Here is a 19,072-nt window from a genome sequence, read left to right as displayed (position 1 = left end):
CTCTCTCTCTCTCTCTCTCTCTCTCTCTCTCTCTCTCTATTCTCTAAGCTCACACCTTTGGAACAATCCAGAATCCACATGACAGGAGCATTCTATCCATGTTTGAGTTCAGCGAGCACACCTTACATCCCAGGCCTTGATAAAAAACATAACTCCCAGCCTTATAAATTAGAAAGTATGGTTTCCTTACTTCCATCACACCTCAGTTTTATTGTATCAATCAGTTTTATGCCAAGGGTGTGGTGTGTGTCTCCCCCCCATAATATCATATATCCTACTTCCACTAAAAAGTAATGCAAAAATAAAAGAAGAAACATTGTTACCAACATTTTTACTCAATTTCAAAGATGTCATGTTTGCTGCCTCCGGAAAAAGTGAAAAAAAGAAAGAAAGTTAAGGCTATGTCAGTAATGATTACAGACGTAATCTCTGGGTGAGAGCATTACCTTAATATATTTCCTTTCTTAGCATATCAATTCCTGTGCATTACACCGTTCACCAAAAACTTCTTGAAAATAAACCTAGGATTTGTGCACATTTTAATCAGATTTTAGCTGCCAATAATCTTTATTTTGTCATCCTCTATAAGCCTGTTTATTAACATATTGCTCTGTAAGACTGAATATGTGAAGTTGTTGCCTTAAAGAGCTATTTTCACTTGATCTGACCCTTGATATGACTTGCAGTAACTAAATGTAATGTAAAAGCAATATCTTTACTTAAATAAAATGTATTTATTTTTTAAATGCATAGCAATATTTTAAGTTACCTGAAGAAAAAACTAATTTAAAAACGATTTAGTGTGGTTATCATAAAAGACCACAAATAATAAACAGCCAATCAAATCAAAACCACTCAGTTTGCTACGTAGCTCTGCACTCACAGAAATTGCAATTCTCTTTATAAAGAAATGTTTATAGTTATGCAATACAGCCAAGCAGAGTCATCGGCTCTAAGCCAAGATATGAAGCAAAATGCATGCATTCCCTCTTCCTCCCTCCCCTCTTCCTCTCTCTGTAGCTTTAAACCATGTTCGGAGGGATCGATACTCTCTCCGATAGAGCAGCTAATGCACTGTGAGCTGATTTTGCTCAACATGACAGCAGCGGCTCTGCTTGTGTGTGGTGTTTATTACTGACCAAACAGGAAGAACGAGGGGAAAAGGGTTATTCAGATATTCTTGGCTTTCTGTCAGTAATGGCTGAAATGTTAGACAATCAGGGTAAACAAATATAACAGAGCTGTTCGGTTATTATAATATTTACATACCTTGTAATCAATGTCATTTCCGCATGGTTGGTAATTGCATCAAAAAAGACATTTAAAAAGCATTATTCAGAACTGAGTTATTGTGTGCATCGAACATGCGTCCGTCTTTCACAGCGAATGATATAAGCAACACCCAATCTATGCCTTTTGGATTTCTCTTAAAGAAATAACTAATCCTCACCTCAAACCATCAAAATGCTAATATCCTTTCTGTTTGAAATGCTAGGAGCTTTCGCTCCCTCTAATTTTCCTATTCTGAAAAAGACCTTTCTGAGTAACATTAGAGAGTGAGAGAGATCAATAACTCACTGAAGCTCATTATTTATTAGCCTACAGACTGAAGGCGGCTGAGGAGAGGTGGTGTAAGGATTAGCTAGCATGGCTATCCCTGCCAAACGTAGTCAATAGATGCACAAAAGCGGCCCCAGAAATAAACTCCATTATCCCTCCCTATTAGCATGCTATTAGCAATTATAGATTTTGCTGAGTTGCATCCCTCTGGGTTGAATGCAAACATGCCAGGCGCCTTGTCTAAGTTCAGTCATATACGTGGCAGAACGTGATCACAGAAGTGGCCTGAAAGTCCCCAAAGTCAACAGAGCTTTGTGGCAAAAATATCAATATTAATGATCTCTCACTTATTTACTGATGCATGTCGTCATTTCGGATTTTGGTCGTGGTGTTCCATTCCATGATATGGTCGTTAATGAATGGGAGACTACACCACCGGCTTGACTTTAAAAGCAGTGACAATAAGAGTCAGCGGATCAATAACCTAATTCTAAGTTTTTTAGACAGGCCTTCTCCAATATGTGTGAAATGTAATTGTCAATCGCACTCTGGTGAGCCTGGAGCTCAGGTTGGAGTGGGCATACTAAGTCAAACACCTGTCACTTGGGAAGGTTTTGTATTGTAGAATATTGCCTGCACTATGGTCTCCTGTCTTCCGGAAGTAAGACTGCTCAATAAATTTCTAGCATGCTTCAGACCCATTGTTCGTTACAGCAACAGTTTAATTGACGGCAGACTCTGTAGTTCACTCTACTGTACCGTTCAACACAGCAACGAGGTTGCTGATGAATATCTTTGTGATGTCGAGTCAGGAGTTGCCCATCAAGGTGAAAAGACCCACAGCAGCTGCACTCAGTGATGCAAGAGAGTTGTCTGTCTCTGTCAGCAAAAATCGATGGACTCTGTCAGAGCGAAAAGTGCACACACATCGATTTCCAGGTTGGTGGTGTAATTGCATTGAATTAGGAGGATGTTGTATGTGATTTCGGGTCTGTGCGAAAATGAAATCTGAAATGAAACTCCAAATGGCATCTATGGAAGAAGACATTGTTCTATTACTGTCCGCAAAGACCATACACAGTGGCTTGAAAAACAAATTGTATTTATTTCACATCAGCAAACTTTGCCTCTGTTCCAAATGGTGACCACGGCTCATGCAGTCCTCATTTGACTCCACACTGGAATGATGTAATGTTGCATGGACTGTTGGGTATCACCATGAAGTCCACATCAGTGCAATCTTCACAAAAGAGCACATTGTGGGTGCATCAACCAAGACACCGGTAGGCACCTTTTTGAACCACAAATTGCCAATTTGGACACCCGGTGGTCTTTATAACCCCATGGACACACACAAACAGCCTTTGTTAGTGTGTGTCTATGAGGTCATGAAGACCACTGGGTTTCCCAATTGGCATATTTTGGCCATGAGACTGTAAGTTCACATCAAGCACATCATTTTGGTCATGGCGTTTATCTGAGGTATAATTTGACCAACTATGTTAATGGTTTTACTGAACTTCATTAAGTTTTATTCAAAACTAGTCTCACGCAGCCAGACCTTTAGACTCACGGCAGGAGGGCTGGGAACCTTGGCTGCTTTGAATGGCGAAGGCCCGCCCAAGAGGCCATATGACTGATAGGTAAAGCAACCAATCACGTTTCGTTTGTGCCTGATCAAAATGTCCCCGCAAAAACTGACAGGTGTGTAAAGCCCACTTTACAGAGTCTATGTTGTGAACTTTACATATTTCACATACTTTTGAAAATCCAGCCTTTAGTTGATCCTGAAAAGTGCTCATCGTCACAGTTGTAAACATCACAGCTTTTTTTTTCCATGAGTGGGTTTGACGTCATGGCATCTTTGTTTCCAGTTGGAATGTTAAAGAGCGTCTCCCGGAATCTTGTATATTTCAACCAATCAGATGATGACTTTGAAGCCCCTGAAGTGTTTCCAATTTTGTATGCCGTATGCATCAGACATTCGGCCAGTGGTGAAGTCGATACCACAAGACTTTTCATCTCAAAACAAATCGTCCTTCTTATATTGGATCCACTCACCCTTTCTTTATCTCACGAAGCTCAAACTTTTACGGAGTGCGGGAAAGTGACCAAACACCTCAGTGGAATATTCTCCCACATGTGTAATTTAGGTATCTGGCAAGGAAAGATGATGTGAGTGTGGACTGGCTTTAATTGATTGTATGGCTAATGAGCACTGAGAGGAGAAGGAAGCTGGGAATAGAATCCTAATGACTCTGTCAGAGTGGTGATGAGAGGAGCACCTCACCAGGGCCCTTCCTTACAGCTCACACAAGGCCCCTGGGCAAATTTCCAATGGTTTCAACTAGCTGTAGTACACCAGCCTCTGGGGTGTGAACATGAAATTGTGAAAGGAGAGAGTTCACCAAACAGATTCTGGAACAGCCTAGTACAGATGACACCAGAGTGTCCACACAGTCATTTAATATTCCTAAATGTATTTAGCGACTGTAATTTGCCCATGAGCACAGTGGTAGAATGAGTGGCACGAAAGGTAATGTTACTGATCAAACTCTGTTATATTTTTGTGCAAAGTCATCTGTGCCTTGAGGGAAATTTCAAAAATAGGTAGAGGCCTTGTTGCGTGACACCCTCATCCTTAAAAACCTCTAAAAAACCTATGCAAGGTCAAAGAAAATATGACCCAGACTGCACTAAATATGGGTTCGCTTGCAAAAAACATGACTTGTGCTAACCATAATGTTGGGTCACCACTTGATATCCAGTGTAAAATCTGAGTCCTGATGTAAAACCATTTTAGAGCAACTGATTTAGCAGATAATGTCTACACACACAAGGCCCCTGGGCAAATTTCCAATGGTTTCAACTAGCTGTAGTACACCAGCCTCTGGGGTGTGAACATGAAATTGTGAAAGGAGAGAGTTCACCAAACAGATTCTGGAACAGCCTAGTACAGATGACACCAGAGTGTCCACACAGTCATTTAATATTCCTAAATGTATTTAGCGACTGTAATTTGCCCATGAGCACAGTGGTAGAATGAGTGGCACGAAAGGTAATGTTACTGATCAAACTCTGTTATATTTTTGAGCAAAGTCATCTGTGCCTTGAGGGAAATTTCAAAAATAGGTAGAGGCCTTGTTGCGTGACACCCTCATCCTTAAAAACCTCTAAAAAACCTATGCAAGGTCAAAGAAAATATAACCCAGACTGCACTAAATATGGGTTCGCTTGCAATAAACATGACTTGTGCTAACCATAATGTTGGGTCACCACTTGATATCCAGTGTAAAATCTGAGTCCTGATGTAAAACCATTTTAGAGCAACTGATTTAGCAGATAATGTCTACCTGTATTAAAGAGTTAGTTCACCCAAAAATGAAAATTACCCCATGATTTACTCACCCTCAAATCATCCTAGGTCTATATGACTTTCTTCTTTCAGACGAATACAAACATTTGTCCTGGCTCTTCCAAGCTTTATAACGACAGTGAATAGTGGACAAGATTTTGAAGCACAAAAAAGTGTCCATCCATTACAAAAAAAAGTGCTCCACAAAAAGCACTGAAGATTTTGACCTCTATTCACTGCCGTTATAAAGCTTGGAAGAGCCAGGACATTTTTTAATGTAACTCTAATTGTATTCGTCTGAAAGAAGAAAGTGAAATACACCAAGTATTGCTTGAGGGTGAGTAAAAAATGGGGTAATTTTAATTTTTGGGTTAACTATAACTTTAAGGGGACAGTTCCTTTTATGTAAACTAAGGTTAAGTTTGTTGATTATGGACACAATGATAATAGAACCATGCAGAGCTTGATCTGTCAGCATTTAAGTTCCCACCTCAGATCTTCCTGTATAATTGTTTATATCTTTCTTTGTAAATTGTACCTACATTAACGTTGCAGTCATTGGCAGTTTCTGGCCTCTTTGGTCCTCTGAAAAAAAAAAAGAGGACTACACTGCCTGAGAACTGAGTAAGTGGTGAGGTTTCACAGTTGACATCTGCCAGGCCCACGGAAATGATCAGAGTAGGACAGAACCACTGTGGTATTTCGGTTTGAAGGACTCTTGGAGGCAAATAATTATTTTGCGAGTGGGCAGAAAACACTCTGGCTTCAGGGCTAACCACCTGTCAGTTTCTTGATGCTCTCTTCTCCTTCTCTTATTTCTGTATTTCTTTCGCCTGGCCTTTCTCGTCTTCTCTTTAAAGCTCTTTTAAGAGATCCTCACATTGTGACTTTTCCACGTGTCTTGCTCAGTGTCTCACATCAGAATAGCATCATAAACAGTTGGCTTCAGTTTCAGTCGTTTGTCTGAGGAACAGATGTTGCTTTTGCACAGAGGTGGCAGAGGCAGACCCATGTACCACCACAGGGCATTCCGCCCGCCAATTGCCAGCTGGAACCTTTGAACCCGAACTATCTGAATGGCTGTCTCTGTCAAACATCTGTTTCCCTCCCAAGCACTGTTATTTTTATTTATAGACTTTGTTACATTGACAAATTATCCTTTTTCACCTGTGGCCATTTGTGATGTGGTTAAGCATAAATACCATCCAATCAGAACAATGAGGTGCCAAGGACGGGTGGAGCAATAGAAGGCATTCTACTTTTTCATTGGACAGCCAGTTGGCTGGTAATGAGCTGTGATCCATGGATCTTCCCAAAGCCTTTGGAGATTGAAAGTGCTGCCTTCGTCTGTGATTCTGAGGGGAGAAAGGGAGAAACAAAGTGTCCTAGACCATTAGCCTGGGCTCTGCATGACAGATGTCCTCTTTAGGCCAGTAAACCGATAGAAAAAGGATAATTACATCACAAGTCACAGATCACTGAGTCACTGTCAAGAGACCCCGTACCGCTCCTTCTTAGCAAAGATTTTCTAAAAACTGATGCATTTTGGGCCCACAGACATTAGCAAGAGTAATGCCTGAAGGGATTATTCATTCCCAAAATTGAGATGGGAGTTTATGACTTCACTTGATGATATCAAAATTATTTTTATAGCCAGTCCACTTGGCGGCCACCAAGGTACATTTTAGTCGTTCAGGTCCAGCTGCTTCAAAGTAAAGACTGAGATTTCCAAAGTTCTATGTCTAAATGCCTAATGTCAAAATCTCCAATAAAACCAGCCTTTTTGCTTCCCGGAATGCTTAATTCACCCCTTAAAATATCTTTGAAGTACTGAGTGCTAGTACCTTAAAGGGGGTCATATGATGCGATTTAAATGTTTCCTTTCTCTTTGGAGTGTTACAAGCTCTGGGTGAATAAAGAAGATCTGTAAAGTTGCAAAGACTAAAGTCTCAAATCCAAAGAGATATTCTTTATAAAAGTTAAGAGTCAGCCACACCTACCTAAAACGGCTCGTTCTAACACGCCCCCACATGTCTATGTCACGATGTGGGAAGATTTGCATAACACCGCCCAAATGTTCACGCAAAGAAAGAAGGCGTAACTTTTATTCTCGCTGTAGTATTGTTGTTGCCGCCACCGCCATGTCGTGAAGATGCTGTGTGTTTCGTTGTGAAAGCGAAACTACTTTGGTTGGCCTTTCAAAAGAGGACGATATCTGCTTCGTCATGCCTGGAGCTGATCCGTGCTGGTCACTGAGGAAATACATCAACTTCGTACTATCGATCGGCGGATCGGTTTTCACCGTGGACGAAGCGGAGTCCAGCCCGGGGTCGTCACATGTGGTTGCCGCAAGCCCACCGGAAGCTCCTTCGTTGAATCCGCCACTTGAATTTGCCACTGACGATTCAAACGCGAGTTTTGAGCAGTGTAGAGTAGCACTTGTTGTTTGTCATTTCTCCGATCACAAATGCAGACATGGTTTTATGTTACGCTCCGGCCGGGACACGGCATCACAATATGGTAGGGGCGTAACATTTCCGTCAAACGCTTGAGGTATTCAGCCAATCACAACGCACTGGATAGCTGGCCAATCAGAGCACACCTTGCTTTTCACACTGTTGAGCTTTGTAAAAATCGACGCGTTTCAGAAAGTCGGGGCGTAGAGGAGAAACAATAATGTAGAGTATGTGGAAAATAATGTTTTTTTATGAACCTTAAACCGCATAAACACATTTAATTACACCAAATACACAAAATAATGTTATTTTTAGCAGCGTCATATGAGCCCTTTAACACTTGCTCTTTTGTTTATCTATTGGTTAAATGATGTAAACAACGCTATCCTTATCCAGTACTTCACAAACGCATACAGTAAAGTCAGTACACACACACACATAGACTTCTTACAGAGGGTAAAAGCATCCTGTGTGCATTCCGCTATAGGATGACTGCTTATTTAGTCTCCCCGTAATGTCCCAGTTGGCTCAATGTGGTTAGCACACAGGGTGGCCAGGGTAAGGACCAGGCCCAAAGCAGGAAGGGTCTATTCATGGGTGCTGCATTTTAAGGTCCTTGTGGAAAAAAAGTAAATAGAGTTTTTTTAGATCCTACACAGAGCTCTGTTTATAGCTAGACAAGTCTCTCTTCAATAACTCATTTAGAATATGAACTACATATTTACTGCAAAGTGGGATTGTGGTTAAATACCAGCAGCACACTGTTTGCAGTGGGAATTTCTACTTGCATTTGCACAAGGGCTGATACATGTCATGCAGATGAGTAATGGCAGAGAAAAACAGTGTAAAATCACACTTAACAATCTGTATTACAGCCTATAAACCAATTCTGTTGATGACCTGCGTATTCACATTGGACAATATAGTCATACAGTGCTTCCTTACTGGCATTGACAGATGAATATTCATTGCATAGGTCCATCTGCACTATTTTATCATAAAATTGTTAAAGGTGCCATATGCATGATAAACTCTTTATGCCACATGCTTTACAATACAGCTGGGCTAACTTGGCATGGGGAACACAATGGGTGCATAATTAGATTGCAAAAAGAGAATGGCCCAGCATAATTGAATACTGCATTGCACACATGCTGTATCAGTGATAAAGAAGAGTGTCCAAGATAAGGAAAATAAAAATATATAAAAAATCGAGTTTAAATCAAATATACTGTTTGTGTTCATGTTGATTTTTTATTTTTATTTTTACCAACATAATATGGGTCACTCTTTATTTAAGGTCCATTTCTCACTATTAACCATGAACTACAACGAATTTGCTGCTTATTAACAGTTAGTAAGGTAGTTGTTAAGTTTAGGTATTGAGTAGGATTGGGGATGTAGAATATGGTCATGTATAATATGCTATTAATATGCATGATAATAAGCAACTAATTAATAGTGAGAATCGGTCCCTATACTAAAGTGTTACCATAATATGCAATCTTTTTATACCAAATGTAGATGTAATAACTCCAAAAATGTAATGTGTTGTAACCACTGAGTAAAAAGTAACCACATAATGTAATTATTTCTTCACATCTTTATTTTATCTTTATTTTTATGTTTTTCTTACAAAATTTCAAGAATTATTAATTTATACAAATTACCGTCCACTTGGGGAGTCACACTATCAAATTAATTAATCCTGTCAATTTATCTGACATTTTAACCCGTTAAGAGACATGTTGACCTTCACATACAGTCGTAAGTTTCCTCTATGATATCTTTTGATATTGAACTGATTGATTTAAAAAGGTGCAGCATAGAAGACTAATTCTTTAATTCTAGTACATTTAATGAGCTGTCTTCTACCTTCATCTAAACACACTCCCCCATACACATTTTCAGTGAATACAAGTACCAATCAACTAAATAAGATGTGTTGAAGCGTAGTGCTAAAGCACTGATCCAGTATTGATCATTGGCCTGTTTTTAAAATAACACCAGCACAGCAGCCTGCAGATCACAGCCCCCAGGCTTTGACAGGATTGACATTGCATTTTGCATGCGATTAGGGGTGATGTGAGGGGTTGAAATGTCAGGGCTATTGGCTGTATGTGTGCATGGCCGGGTGCCATGTGCGCTGTTGCATGGGTGCTAATCTGAGAGATCTCTGATACGACTGAATTGATGGAGGGAATTAGTGTCAGGAGGGGTCTTGGATATAAGACTTTAATTACAGGATGTGACCTCAGAGTTTGTGTGTGTGTGTCAGTAAGAAGACTGGAGCCTTTGTGGAAAATGTATTGAGATTTTATCTTTGGATGTTCAGTCACATTTAGGGCTGAATATTGAATATTCATGATATATTTGGAATGATTTTGCCGGAAATGCAAAATTAGGAATCATCATGAATATCCCAATGACTTGAATGCAAGCTTTTTATTTGGCCATTAACATTCTTCAAGCTGTGTCATTAGACTAGTTTCACAATCCTTTCTCGCGTCGTGACTATGATTAAGACAGAGATACTTTAACGCAACATCTGATTTGAACTTTATTAGTAAAAAGGGCATTAAGGTTGGCAAGTTCATATAAAATTAATAAATCTTTATTTATTTATTTTTAATTAATGCATATGTAAAAAGTATTTTATTTTGTCTCCCATGTATCAGCAGTGATATTGGGATTCAAAAACTGATTTGCCAGTGCAATGTGTGTTAGTGCAGGTATAGGAATTTAACTGCATGCATGTAATGGTTAGCTATTTAAGCTAAATGCTTTATGTCTCGTCTTTGCAACTCTAGGGAGACAGCATTCACTCTTAGAAAGCATTTATATGCTACTGAAGATTTTCAAAGTTCACTGCCACTGGTAGTGCTATTTATATTCAACATGTAGACCAATCTCCATATCCTTTAGGCCACATTGATTCATATTGGAGAATGCCTTGGCAAGTTGAGAGATTTTTCTGAAGGGATAGTAAAAAAAACAAAAAAAAACAGCCTTTGCGATTTCCGTCCATCTGTCAGTCAAAGGTGTGGCGGGATTTTCCTGGCTGGTACTGTTTTGTGATACTTCATACCTTCTTTGCGAGTATTCAGTTCAGGCTTTCCAATTTAAATGCAAATTTTATAGGACATCACAAGGAACCTGAGACGGGTGCAAAAAATCATTCGGCACCAACGATGAATTATATATTTTAATTAACCAGTGAGGGAAATGCGTCTATTCAGCAGCAATGGCCATAAATAAGAAATGAATAAATAAATAAGACAGAAGATAAAGACGAGCAAAATGGGTCTCATTGAGCAGCATTATTATAAAATCTGCAGTGCCATGGGATGTCATTAAGAAAAGGACCCTGAGCTGTCAGATATCAAATGTATTGTTCTCTAGTTTGATGGGCTAAAAGCTACTTATGGCTGCCAGAAAGAGGAGGATTTTTGAAGAACTGACAGAGAGATACAATTTTAATTTCACTCCTGTCAGTCCATTTTTTTTTTCTCGAGTGCTGGAATATATATGAAGTGTCAGTCAACAGACTAAAGTATTTCTCTGCTTTACTCAAGAATCTCAACGGAATAGAGGGAAGCTTTGGTTTTATAAGCGGCGATAATTGAAAAATGTAAAAGTGCACTTCAAAATACTGAAAGTCATTTTGGACATACTTTAAATTTGGATGAATAAATTGAATGTGAAAGATTTATCAACTGTACCCTCTATTATGCTGTGCAACAATATTTGAGTAATATCCAGACATATGCTTGATTTCTGAGGGGTTATTGTCATCTCTATGTAAATGATGACCTTATGCAATGTTTATGATGGATTTTTGATGAATGACACACAGAGACAAACAAATGCAAAGACGTTATTCAGCGAGAATGTACAATATTGACTTTAGTCTGCGACATTGATCAAACAAAGAAAATAGTTTGCTCTCTCGTCTTCACACTTGTGTGTATGTGAACCTTGTGTTTAGTGAGTGACGAATGCTGGGAAAATACAGCGTGTTGATAAAAGACAACCTAAGTATGCAGACCCATGAATCAGAACATAATAAGTAGCTGACAAAAGCTAAATATCCACAATATTAAACACCCACATCAATAAAATTATTGTGCAAATATTATATGCACATCACTTCCACTTAAGTCTGCGACGCCAGCCAAGACAAGGACGTTCGTGCCAGCAAAAACAATCAAGAACTTTTGCTGCAAGTGCAAGCTAGGTTCTCCACAATTAGTGAGACGGTGTTGTGATTGCAATGTTAAATATATAAATAAAGTGTGTGTACATTTCCTTTCGCAAGTTAACCATCCTGATAATGGGGCGTGTTATAATTTCCTGTTTAACTTTAATGAATAACTACTGTTGGGATCATGGGAGACAATTAAACAAGTGAGTATACAAAAAACTAATGCTTGTATTCCATTCTAAGCTTTAAGTGTGCATTCATCCAGAAGAAAGTTTGTTATTCTCCAGTTATGAATATTCCCTGTTTCGCTCTGATGAATGCCTCTCTTTGTGTTTGTTTTAACTGTGGGCTCTTTTTAATGTTTTACATTCTGGTGTGCTTAGGAAGACAAATTGATTTCCTGACCCTACAATGTGTTGTCTTTGGTCTGGATTTCAAATGTTTCACTCTGAAGTCTTCCCATAGGAAAGAAAATCACCAAAGGGATCCTTTTAATATCTCAATTATTCTCCTCAATGTAAATGAGATTAAATGGCAGTCTTCTGCTACTCAGATATTCCCAGATTCAGATTCCCCAGTAATCTCACAAATGTCACCACTATGGTTTTAGAAGTGATCTTAGCAATGTTTCAAACTGTGGTAAGATTAGCTAAGATATGAAAGTCTTTAAACAGAGATCTTATTATGAACTCAATTTGCCAGTTTTTCCAAAACCAAACTTCAGCTACACATTCTGCCCCTAACAGCAGGCAAGGGATTTTTTGAAACTCAATTGAAAATGGTAATTATTTTTGCAATTCCGTTTGGTGCCACTTGTGGTGTAGAAATTACACACAGCACATTTAAACGAAACTGGAACTCCAATGTTTTGCTTACTCCAACCACATGCCCTCTCTCCAAAGCTTTGCCCTCCAAAGGCAAAGTCAGCTCGATGTCTCTCAAAAACCCATGAAAACTCAAAATTATTGACAGGCCTAGAATATTTCTGATTATAAGTGTAGGCTGTTTTGCTGTTCACAGGGCTGTCACAGAAACTGTTGAATTGATTGATCAAGACACATATTTCAATTATATATTCAAGGTAGTGGGAATATCTTGGCTGTCTGTTTGAGTGGCAAACAACATTGACTCAATCAGTGAGTTTGGAACGAAACTACCTGTCAGATCTTGAAATGTGTGTGTCACATAAGAAAGACATACAAACGCATAGGGCCTACAATTGGAGGTACTTCGGGAACCGGGTTACGAAACATTGTCCCAAGTCATGACATAGCAATCGTTGATCAAAGAAAATTTCACCAGAGTTTGCATGTGGAGAGAGTGAAAAAGAGAGATAGAAGGCCAGATGGAGAGAGACTGTGAACGACTTTATGATTGTCAATCCTGGATCCAAACATTCTGGCATTGTCTTTCCTTCTTCCTATTTCTCATCTAGGTCTGTCTATCCCGCAGCCAGTTGGGCAGAGAGAATATCAGTCCCTGAGGACATTGGTTCCACTGATGAGATGCTATAAAGTAGGGAAGAGAGAGAGAGACGGATAGAGAGAAGTGGGGCGGGGAATCAGGAGGCAGAGACACTGAAAGAAAGAAAACAAGCAAGTGAGAGAGAGAGAGAGAGAGAGAGAGAGGGAGAGAGGGAGGGAGGGAGGGAGGGAGGGAAGGAGGAAACTGTCCTCATGCTGTCTTGGCATCGGTGCCACCCAGTTTCTCTCGGGCAGGCCAGAAGCCTCACGATCTACCTCTGTGTGTGTCTCCTCAGATGGCCAACATTGTGACGTCCTTCTGCTGTGTGGTGCTTGCAGCCGTGGTGGTGGTTTATGCCCAAAGGCGCAGCCAGCAAGGTAAGTCTACATTTTGGATACAACCTCCATCTGTTGCGGGTCTCTGTATGTGTTTGTTCAGGAGCAAGTCAATTTCCTAATGAGATCAGTTAGACCTTTTGTAGATTAGGGATCAATTTGTTATTTTCTTGGTTATGTGTCCTGTCTTCTTTCTTTTTACTTGTCATTTTCTTTTGCGTCCCTCCTTCAATCTGTCTGTCGGAGTGGAACAGAGAAGTCACATTGTGAGCGGAGGGTCAGTATCACCTGACTGTGGGGAGGGGTGTGTGTGTCTGTGTGAATGCTGTTTAATGCATGGCCTGGCTGCCCGGAGACACAGAGACTAGCCTGTCACTGGGTCAAAAACTAGAGCTCCAGAACCAAGCAATCCTCGGAGTGCGTATGAATGTGTCTAAGTTTGGACCAGACATCTTATCTTGCTGGCTGTGATGGGTTCTCTCATGCTTGGGTGAATAAGCAGCTATGTTGTTTCTGCATTCCAATTCAGTGTCATTTTGTGAGACAGCGGGGTGGAAGTGCTATCGAGACATTCTTGTTTCGTTGGAAGCTACTGTCATTTTCTGAGTTATTATTCAAGCTGGGTACAACAGCATATTACGCCGTTTCCTAACCAGGTGCAACTCAAGTTTCCATCAACAAGTAATTTGTCTGTCCATGGTGAAGGCAAAGCGCTACACAATCACAGCCAATCAGAACATATTTTATGGTGCTAGTGTTTGATGGAAAGGAATGCATACAATACATTTTAAGGGTTTGGAAAGAGTGAGACAGTTACAAATGAAGAAGGAACTGCTAATTGGATGAACTGACTGCAACAGCATTGCAGTAAAAGTGTTTGGTCGCATGACAAAAGATCATACTTTAGTAGATTTTAGTGTTTAGTCCTGCTCCTGGATGGCCACCTTCCAGCAGAGTTTATCTCTAGCCCCAGTTAAATTCACCTGAACTAGCTAATCAAGATTTTATGGATAACTTCCTGGCAAGTGTGTTGGAGCTAAACCCTTTATGGATATTTACCCTTTAGGAGCAGGATTTGGCACCCCTGCTCTATGTCCTTATGATGCCCTATCTCATTTGAATCAATGGATTCAAAGCATTATCTGATGCAATGTGAAAAACTTGACTCTAGCTTTGGGTAAAATGAAAAAAAAAAAAGTTGGAAGAGTTGCAATAAATGCGAAACAACCTGAACCTTCAACTAGAACTTGGGATGGGATGAGAATGGGATGAGGTGTAGTGGTTAAAGACCTGGTCTTGTAATGGAAAGCTTGTACCACCATTGGTACAAGCTTTGTGAAAAGCTTTTTTTCACATTGGGAAAGTCGTGGCCTAATGGTTAGAGAGTCGGACTCGTAACCCAAAGGTTGCGGGTTTGAGTCTTGTTCACTCCTAGGTGGGGGGAGTGAATGTACAGTGCTCTCTCCCACCTTCAATACCATGACTTCGGTGCCCTTGAGCAAGGCACGAACCCCCAACTGCTCCCCGGGCGCTGCAGCAAAAATGGCTGCCCACGGTGTGGGTTCACGGCGGGTGTGTTCACTGCTGTGTGTGTGCACTTCAGATGGGTTAAATGCAGAGCACTAATTCCAAGTATGGGCCACATGTCATATCATTTCACTTCATTGCGACTGATCTAGACTAACCCAGTCCTGCTCTTGGACAGCCAACATCCTGTAGAGTTTAGCTCCAACCCTAATTAAACCCACCTGAACCAGGTAATCAAGGTCCTCCAGGCAGGTGTGTTGGAGCAGGTTGAAGCTAAACTCTGCAGGATGTTGGCCCTCTGAGCGCAGGACTGGGCAGGCAGAACCTCAGTGTTTTTCCAGGAGGACTAACTTGTACTATATATTGTACTTTAAGTCACTTTCAAAAGAACTGTCAGCTAAATGACTACTTACTAAAGAAGGATTGCCGACCTTGCGCCAGCCAAAACTGCAGATGTAGCTTCAGATGGGAGCACTGTTTGAGAGTGATAAAGCATCTTCTTGGATGTCTCATGCTGTTGTCATCCCCCCACACCCCTGCGGCAGCCCACGTTTTGTTGAAGCGAGGCTCTCACTAAAGCTGATTACATCTCTATAATGCCCAGTCATCGGCATGTGTTTCTCTGGCAGGGCAGTTTGATACGGTGATGTCATGGTGGGGTGACATCACCACGTCATCCATCAGCAGTGCTGCTTATCTGCTTCTACATGTGTTCTGATTGGTCAGCTGATCGTGTTTAATCTAGACAGCAGTCATCACAAACACAAACCATGCAATGCCAGTTAAGCCTTTTGCATACGCACATACACACTTAAAAGTGGGCTCAGTGAACACTAGTATATAGACAGATGGGAATACAGACGGAAAAACAAAAAATACGCAAAAACAGAAAAGAGAACTGTTATATTACAGTACACAGATATGTAGACTGTGCACATGCACACAGACTCACACAAGATTTGTGCTTAATGCATCATTAGGATAGGTAGTTGTTGATAAATATGTTTTAAAATTAACCAAGACACACGCAGTCAGTGACTTAATAACAAAATGTTTCTTGTTGACTAATTATAACAAAATTCTATTTGACATCTTGGAAAGTCTTTATTTGTATCCTGTCATTAATTTACTTATTATAGATTTAATAGCATGCCACTTTTTCTTATAAGTATTTTTTATTTATTTATTTTTCCTTTTGGGCAAAGCTTGATACTGCACCATATGTTTGTTTCAGTGACAAATTGTCAAAGCATCCTAATTCAGCTTCAGGTGGCTCTCTTCTCATGATCATGCAAATGTGAGTAATTGCATTAGAGCTTTGTAAACCTTCTAAGTTGGGTTAGTGTTTAACAGGGGCTGTTGCTGGCCCTGACATTTAAGTAAAATTGAAGACCAAATGACATTCCAAACAAAGAGTTCAGGTTCATATAATCTTGCCAATCACAAAGATAAGGGTGTAAACCCTGGTTTTGCCAAGAACGAAGTGTTCCTGCATCAAAATCTTTTGTTAGTCCCGGAAAAACATTCCAGTCAAACAAACATAGTTTTAACCCTATCTATAACCCATGCCTAGACAATAGCTACCTAACCTAAAAGCAGAATGAAATGATAGGTTAAGAATGTCATTCAAGTTCCATCACCTCCTGCATTCCATCTAAAAACGGATGCGGGATATTCCTAAAATGTCTGACTTCCGACATTACACTGTTTGCTCATGAATGGCATGCTATTGTTAGCTTTGCAGGTGTTTCAACAAAGAAGCCTCCTGCCACCCTAATTGCACAAGATAAACAATGCTATATAATCTTAGCATATGTTCTGCAGGTGTATGAGTATAAACATAGCAGATCATTTACAGTGTTTAACCCACCTGTCTCCGCAAACATTTGCTAAGTAGGTTTAATAAGCACACCGTGCAGGAGCTTATTGATTGGTACCGTACGCCCACATATCACATAAAGTTTTCAAGTTTCATTTTAAGTGGTTTTCTATTTTATTCTTTGCAGAAAATTCCTACCGAGTTGAATGGAACTCAGCATAAGCCTAAACCATATCTGATTGGTTGATCCAAGACTATTAACAGTAAACAGTGTGCTTCATTTTCCATCTGCTTTTACATCTTGTACACAGTTGAGTGTTTATGAGTACACTTCACTGACCATAAGCTTATGTGTATGATCCATGTGCACTGAAACTGTGGACCCTATGATGAAGAAATGTATGTGATACATAGTAGCCTATGTGCAAGATGTGGCATGCACACAGACAACTGAATTGCAGTACACTTTCACCTTTTTGCATTCTTCTTGTACATCATGCAGCCCAGACCAAATTGTAATACATTTTGTATATAGTTTAATTCTGTAACAGAAAGAGTTAAAATGTTCATTATACATGGCTTTGCACATGCTGTACACACTAACTACGGACACTGGAAAGTTCAATGCTGTGCAATTTTAAAGGGGTCATATGATGTTGCTAAAAAGAACATTATTTGGTGTATTTGGTGTAATGAAATGTGTTTATGCGGTTTAAGGTTCAAAAAACACATTATTTTCCACATACTGTACATTATTGTTCCCTTTCATGGGAACTTCGACCTGCGTCCTTTAGGGGTCGCTATGGGGAAAGCCTCGTCATGACCCGTGTCTGAAGCATACATTGAAAAAACACCAACTTGTTGGCCGGCGACAGCCATGACGTCACTACCGGTGCGACTAGAGTAAAAATAGTACACATCATTCTCTTCTTCGTCTTCATTGACTGTTTTGTTTGAAGAGTGCATTTCTGTGGTAAGTGCGATCTATTCATCTCATTATGGCGAGCAATAGCAAAGCGTTTAAGGATGTGTGCATCAGTGTTGACGTTGTTTGACATCTGATGACACACACAATCTATGCGTTATTTGTTTGGGCCGAAGAGCACGCACGCGATGCCTCTGAGGGGGCAATCGGCGTGCACTGCGAGCGTTTTTTCCAAGGGAAAAAGCTCCGCTCTCGTTTATCTCTTTTTTCGAGGAAAGAGGGGCAGCCATCTGCTTTCCGCGATTCAGGACCCGCCGCAGCTGAGACACAGAAGGGAATGAGCTCGTGGGGATCGCAGGTGGATCTGGCCGATGAGTTTGAAGGGGGGTTTCCCTTTCGTGATCGTCGGCTGTGCACGAGAGTGAGCCGCTGGAGGATGATGTTATTTCATTAACATTGTCTGATTCAGGGGCCATTGCTCTGCTGGGATCAGCCCAGCAAAAGCAGGAAATGTCTGAGGAGGGCAAAGAAGCTGCGGCTGAGCCTTCCCAATCCTCCTGTCCTGCGTATGATGAGCTTTTGGAAATTATGGATCGCGCAACGGCGCGGCTTTACTTGCCGTGAAGCGGGTGAAGAAAGTGACGTCGTGAGTATCTCGATGAATGTTATTTTTCTGGCCATAACCCTCCAGCTCAGGTGAGCCTTCCTTTCTTCCTGTTTTCCATATAAAGATTGAGAAGGAATGGAAAAGGCCGTTTTTTCCTCACACATCCATCGATTCCAGCATACGAGTTATGCCAACATCGAGGCGATGCTCGAAAGCCGTTATGAGAAGATGCCCCTATAGAGAGACGCTGGCCAGCTATCGCTCTATGGGTGAGACGTCCTCTAAGACTCCCCTCCTTGACATCTCGCTCGGATGCCAGGGCATACGCAGCAGCAGCAGGTCGGGCTGTCGCTTCATTGCACACGATGGTGATGCTCCAAGCATATCAGGCTGACCTGCTGAAAGACCGGGATAGCGGCCTTCACGAAGTCCAGGTCTGAGCCCGAACAACCCAGGGGTCCTAGCCCGGCTCGGTTTGAGGATGGCTGGTTCAGAAGGCTACTGTTGCGGCTCGCGCTCCTCCCCCGCCCGCGGGTAGGGGTAGGAAGAATCGCGGGTCAAAGGAAGGTGAGTAAAAGACCTAAGGGATGTCATCCAGACAGGGCATCAGCGCTTTTGTCCGGATCAGAGTGATACCTCAGTATCTACTAATTTCCTTCGGGGGTCTTACATCTGCCCTTATCTTCACCTTCCTAATTCCCCTGTAACCACCATCTCTCCACCTGACCAAGGTTAGGTGGGAAATTTCCTGCATTATAATCTCCTATGCTGGACCTATTAGGTTTGGTTGGTTCTATGGCTTCATAGTGACCATCTTACT

At 40.9% G+C, this 19,072-nt stretch overlaps 1 protein-coding gene across 1 annotated transcript in view; it reads left to right on the top strand.

Annotated features, from left to right (window-relative positions):
* LOC107554853 (ciliary neurotrophic factor receptor subunit alpha-like) overlaps positions 1-19,072 on the top strand; it is a 186,033-nt gene that overhangs the window by 50,517 nt on the left and 116,444 nt on the right. The window contains exon 2 of the mRNA XM_016237493.1: positions 13,335-13,416. Within this exon, the coding sequence (XP_016092979.1) occupies positions 13,335-13,416 (82 nt within the window). The remainder of the gene's footprint in view (positions 1-13,334; positions 13,417-19,072) is intronic.

The sequence above is a fragment of the Sinocyclocheilus grahami genome, unplaced genomic scaffold (genome assembly GCF_001515645.1).
Source record: "Sinocyclocheilus grahami isolate Dianchi unplaced genomic scaffold, SAMN03320097.WGS_v1.1 scaffold516.1, whole genome shotgun sequence".
In the NCBI taxonomy this organism is placed as follows: domain Eukaryota; kingdom Metazoa; phylum Chordata; class Actinopteri; order Cypriniformes; family Cyprinidae; genus Sinocyclocheilus; species Sinocyclocheilus grahami.
The sequence above is the reverse complement of the archived record's forward strand: the minus strand, read 5'-3'. Positions and strand labels throughout refer to the sequence as shown.